Raw genomic sequence first — 6208 nt, forward strand, 5'->3', positions numbered from 1 at the left:
TTTTTTTTTTTCAGAACCTGATCTTTCCAGAAGATCGGACATGTATTCTAAGGCTTTCACTCGAGAAATTAAGGATTCTTGAAGACCCTGAAATCTATCTTCGAAGGGCTGTTTTAATAAACAACTTATTGAGGAAAATCCACATTGAAACAGAGAAAGAAGTGTATGACTATGCTGAACAGTTTAATAAGGTTTCAAAACATCTCTGTTCTGAAGCACAGAAAAGAATGAAGTATATGATTAAGGATTGTAACGGATGTTCCCAATCTTTGTATTATGAAGAGATTGGTTCATACTCCATTGTGCCTTTTTCTTCAAATAACGTCATCTATAGACTTGGTTACCCAAGTGACCATTTGGGAAAGAGTACTTCCTAAAATGGAATTCAAAACAGGACGACAAGCTATTACATTTATACCTCCCTTGCTCTGTGTTTGGCAAAGATAGTGTTTTGTAAACCGACACGCAGTCACTGAAAAATAGCAATGAATCTGCATACAAGGCCCAATGAATAGCCTCTGGTTGGAAAACTGGTGTCTTCATAAATCAGTAAAATGAGGGCTCTCATGCTAAACTTTGATTTTGATCAGATCTGCTTGGAACATTGTGTCTTTAATGTGTAGTGTGTTTTAGTTGCCGAGTGTGGACTGTGTAGAGATTATTTTCAATAGAAACAGTACAAAATGGTGATTTATTGGTATTCCTTTGTATTTTTATTTTGTTACCTGTTTTTGTCATTGTTTTCTCTGTTTCACCCCCTTCCTTTAGTTAGGTAGGAGGAGGAGTTGGGGGCTTCATTGCCACCTTCAATGCTGCTTCTGGAGGTTGGCTCCTATCAGCTTTTTCTGGCAGTATCTAGTGTCATGTCTAGGAACCAATACATTCTACCTTGAATAGGGGTAAGTATGCTTAGATAACCGTTGAGGCTGCCATTTTGAACAATAACCTTCAAACGCGCTTAGATGCTCTGTTTCTGGAGCTTTTTGGGTCATCATGAAAATAACATTTTATAGTGAGTGCGGTTCAATGAATGCCCCACAAAACAAACGTTCTCGCTGAGGGGGGTGACTGCTTTGGGAAGCTATGCCTGTGCAGATATCATAACGTATCATAGAAATGCTGATTTGCATCGTAATTCAACAATGTACAATAGATTTTTTTTGTAATCTCCAACACAGGATTATAAAAAGGAGAAAATAGCTTTACTTCTTTAATGATCAGATTTGGAAGGTGCAATATGATCCAAAGGTGGGACGTATTAAATGAAAGGAAAGAATTAATCTATTGTTCAGGATTTTTGTCAGGTGGAGCAACTGGATAGGTACATCATTTAACTCCAAAGTTCTTATTAAAAGTAATGTGATCCCCATTCATTGAGTCATTGATAAGACTTACTGTTTTGCCATCATTTGGCACCCAGTAACAAACTCAGTTGGCCTTTGTACATTCTCGTGCTGAGTTTTTTAAAAAAAATTGATCTCTCGTGGGTTTCTTTAATCAACAAGCTTATTTTTTTTTAATTGTACCTTTTAAGATAATTAAAAACTTTTGCCCTGAGAACAGCTGGCCTTCTGTACTATATCTGCTGTAATGGGGAACAGAGCCAAGCTGCAGAGGTACCTGATATGTTACATGTAACAGTTGAACCACACTTGTGCACCATCAGAATGTGAACACCAGAGGCGAAATTCTCCGTAATCGGCGTGATGTCCGCCAACCGGCGCCAAAAACGGCGCAAATCAGTCCGGCATCGCGCCGCCCCAAAGGTGCGGAATCCTCCGCATCTTGACCGGCCGAGCCCTAACCTTGAGGGGCTAGGCCCGAGCCGGACTGATTTCCGCACGCCAATGGCGGGAAAGGCCTTTGCTGCCCCGCCAGCTGGCGCGTAAATGACATTGCCGGGTGGCGCATGCGCGGGAGCGTCAGCGGCCGCTCACAGCATCCCCGCGCATGCGCAGTGGAGGGAGTCTCTTCCATCTCCGCCATGGTGGAGACCGTGGCGAAGGCGGAAGGAAAAGAGTGCCCCCACGGCACAGGCCCGCCCGCGGATCGGTGGGCCTCGATTGCGGGCCAGGCCACCATGCGGGCACCCCGCGGTGCTAGATCGCCCCGCGCCCCCCCCCCCAGGACCCTGGAGCCCGCCCGCGCCGCCTTGCCCCGCCGGTAAGAGAGGTGGTTTAATCCACGCCGGCGGGACAGGCATTCCAGCAGCGGGACTTGGGCCCATCCGGGCCGGAGAATCGCTGGGTGGGGGTGGGGGGGCAACTGGTGCGGCGCGATTCCCGCCCCCGCCGAATCTCCGGTGCCGGAGAATTCGGCAACCGGCGGGGGCGGGATTCACGGCAGCCCCCGGCGATTCTCCGACCCAGCGGGGGATCGGAGAATCTCGCCCCAGAGATCTAATATAATTTAAGAGAGAACTATCATTGCATTAGTTAAAATGTGCATTTGATTAAAATAGAAACTGAAAACACTGGAATGAGCTGCAGCATCTATTGTAGTGCAGTGACTGTAGAATATATAACTGTGCCAGCTGTGGCTGTCGCTTCGTTGTGCAACACATTAGAATTGGCGCATGGTTTACTGGCTTAAAAGGCACAATTTAACAAACCAAATGTGCTGATTGTATAGATTTTGCTTAAAAGAAATTCCATCAGCCTCTGTGGTTTATGTTTCTCCAAGTGCATTTCAACAGCAATAAGCTCTTCGTACATTTGACACGATCTTGCCAATGTAACCAGCAATTTCACCCTCCCAAGATGTCGGGGTAATATTTCCATAACTCATCACCAAACTATAATCACTGCTGAATCCGTGTCTCTGAAACTCTCCATGCTTTCTCTGGAGTATAACCTGGAAAAGATTGCAAAATGCTTGGAGACCATTTTGAGGAAGGTTTTTGTTTTGGCTGGCGCTGTCAATGATTTCGCTTTCCGATATGGTTGCTTCATGCTGTAGTTAGCTGGGTGCTGGAGGGTATGCATTCCACTGCTCCTGTCCATGGCTCAAGGTCGGAGCAAATATGGCACAGCCGAGACCCCTGCCCCCCCACCCTCCCAGTCCGTTTGTTTTCATTCATTAAAGTTAACGGACGGATAATTGTGGGTTGAGAATACACAGCTTTGCAATCAGTACACAGGAACCGTGGATTGATCAGAGCAGAATGTGTACCCTTACAGAGTCTTGCATTGATTTGCAACTTCTGAATATTTTGCTTTTTGCAATTGGACAGCATTATATAAATCTTGTTATGAATCTACCAATTTTATATCCTTTCCTTTTTTCTCTTCACCAAAATGCTATAAATGTTGGGTTTCCCAGTCCACTCGCTGTTCCTTCAGCTAGTTGGTTATTCTTTGTGCGTCAGACTAGATAGTCTGTTGACAGTAAAGAGTTAGCCCAGTCTCTGCCTTCATCCATCACACACTTTCCAGCAGTGGTCATTAGATAACAATCAGGAATGGGAGCCCAAGCTGAATTTCTTTCTATTTCCCTGGGTCAACGTTACCGAGGTCAATTGTGGCACTTGGACAGAAGTCCTGGGCAAACTCTTTCTTAACAGCCTGCACTTGTTGTCATCACTTACTTGATGTTAGTGCACAATAGCTGCACAACAACATCATTTGCATTGCTTTTGACCAACAACATTATGCTAAGTGATGCAAAATGGTGCTTGTTTATCGCCCTCAGTGCAATCAATAATTCCCCTTTAAAGAAACAAAGGGGAGGCGCGGCACGGTGGTGCCGTGGTTAGCACTGCTGCCTCAAGGCGCTGAGGACCCGGGTTCGATCCTGGCCCCGGGTCACTGTCCATGTGGAGTTTGCACATTCTCCCAGTGTCTGCGTGGGTCTCACACCCACAACCCAAAGATGCGCAGGGTAGGTGGACTGGTCACGCTAAATTGCCCTTTAATTGTATTTAAAAAAAAAAAGAAACAAAGGGTGGGATTTTCACCCCCCCCCTCCCAATGGCATGTTCTGTGGCGAAGGAGGTGGTCCACTATTGGCTGGTGGCGGGGTCTGCTGGTGCCGTCGTTTACAACGAGGCTTTGTGCTGCTTGCACCCTCTGTCGCCGGGTGGTCGCCGTCTTTGGGACCAGCTGGAAAATCCCGCCTAAAGGCTGGGAACTTCCGGTCATGGCGGGATCCAACGTGGGGGATGCGGCTGGCTAGCCAAAAGTCCGTTGATTTTCGGCGGGGCCAGATGAATTTCTGTTTATATCGTGTCTCTCAGGACCTCAGGATGTCCAAAGCACTTTAGAACCTCTTAAGTATTTTTTTTTTTGAAGTGTCGTGACAATTGTAATTTGTAATTAAAGCTATTTTAAATTTTTCTAAATTAGCCTCTTGATTAGATTCCTTAAGCAATGAAAGAAACTGAGGTTAAAATTAATTGCAAATAAATTAATTGGGACACGGGACATTGCTGGAGAAATTCAAGCCAGGCCATTGGGTAGGAACGGTGGCACAGCGGTTAGCACTGCTGCCTCACAGCACCAGGGACCCGGGTTCGATTCTAACCTCGGGTGACACTCTGTGTGGAATTTGCTCATTCTCCCCATGTCCGCGTGAGTTTCCTCTGGGTGTTCTGCTTTCCTCCCACAGTCCAAAGAGGATCTCGTTAGGTGGATTGGCCATTCTAAATTGCCCCTAAGTGTCCAAAAGGTTAGCTGGGGTTTTGGGAATAGGGCAGAGGAATTGAGCCTAGGTAGGGTGCTTGTCCGGAGGGTTGGGGCAGATTTGATGGGCCGAATGGCTTCCTTCTGCACTATACAGATTCTATAATTCTATGATTTGCATCTGAAAATTAGGCAGTCATGGGCCAGTAATCAGGAGAGTGGGGTTTACCTTGAAAGCACATTCACACACAAGGCCCATCTGCTGGAATAGTCCTGTAAATAGGTAAGCAACCTGCCCACCGAAAACAGACAGAGTGCAACTTCATTATGCAAATTGAAGTCCCATGCAGATTGTATTCAGGTACAAGTGGGTGGAGCTCCTGTCACACAAGCTCCTTCCAGCTGTACAATGTCTCGAGTGGCCTCATCAACCATTTGGCGAGCTGCGTTGGAATGCCCATTTGCTGCCCACAGTCTGCTGCTTCCATCCCACGAATGGGGGGCGCGATTCTCCGCTCCTGTGCTGGTTGGGATAATCGCCTGGGTCGCCAAATTTTCCCGCGCGCCGGTCCGACGCCCTCCCGCAATTCACGGAAGCGGCCAGATCGGCACAATCGCGTTTTGTGCGGCGCGGTACAGTGAATCGCCCGAGTCTTCCAAAATGGCGATTCACTGGTACCCCCGCAATTCTCCGGCTGGGTGGGCCGAGCGGCCTGCCCAAAACGGCGGGTTCCCCACGGCGCCGTCCACACCTGGCCGCAGCCCGCGGGAACAGCGCAGGAACGCTGGGGGGGGCGGCCTGCAGGTGAGGGGGGGAGGGGGGATCCTACACCGGGGGGGGCCTCAAATGGGGTCTGGCCCGCGATCGGTGCCCACCGATCGTCGGGCCGGCATCTCTGAAGGAGGACCTCATTCCTTCCGCAGCCCCTCAAGATCCGTCAGACATCTTCTTGCGGGGCGGACTCGGAGAAGACGGCAACCACGCATGCGCGGGTTGGCACCGGCCAACCCGCGCATGCGCGGGTGACGCCAGGGATGCAGCGCCGGCCGCGTCATGTATGCGGCGCCGCCATTACGTGGCGACAAGGCCTGCCGCTTGTAAATGACGCGGCGCCGCTCCTAGCCCATTATCGGGCCCTGAATCGGTCGGGATAGGGGCCGTTTCGCGCCGTCGTGAACCTCGACGGCGGTCACGACAGCGCGAACACCCTGCCTCCATTTCGGAGAATCCCACCCGTGGTTTGGGCCGAAGGCAAGCATGGTATGAGCTGCCCAGTTTGGACAATCTGAATTTTTACCTGGAATTCTTTCAATGAACTTTCATGGTAGGCCTATATAAGAATGCTGAATTTACATTTCAACATGCACAGCTATATTTTGAATTGAATTGCCCCAGATTTGCTTTCTTTAGACACTGCTATCAATCTGTGCACTTATCCAAATGTACTTTATACCACAGTAATCACTTGTGCTTGTTACATGCTGTGTGCATTTGAAAAGCTTGTTTAGTTCTCAGAAGTGTAAAAGTCTAAGTAGAACTAAGCACCAGTGAGGTTATCATTGCAATGGAATTGGGAATTTATTCAATT

At 48.3% G+C, this 6208-nt stretch overlaps 1 protein-coding gene across 1 annotated transcript in view; it reads left to right on the forward strand.

The window, feature by feature from the left end:
- The window catches only part of LOC140407572 (SERTA domain-containing protein 4-like), a 55022-nt gene extending 49614 nt beyond the window's left edge, over positions 1 to 5408 (forward strand). The window contains exon 5 of the mRNA XM_072494955.1: positions 15 to 5408. Within this exon, the coding sequence (XP_072351056.1) occupies positions 15 to 377 (363 nt within the window). The 3' untranslated portion in view covers positions 378 to 5408. The remainder of the gene's footprint in view (positions 1 to 14) is intronic.
- The last annotated feature ends 800 nt before the right edge of the window (positions 5409 to 6208 follow it).

This window comes from Scyliorhinus torazame, chromosome 2, assembly GCF_047496885.1.
Source record: "Scyliorhinus torazame isolate Kashiwa2021f chromosome 2, sScyTor2.1, whole genome shotgun sequence".
NCBI classification, from domain to species: Eukaryota; Metazoa; Chordata; class Chondrichthyes; order Carcharhiniformes; family Scyliorhinidae; genus Scyliorhinus; species Scyliorhinus torazame.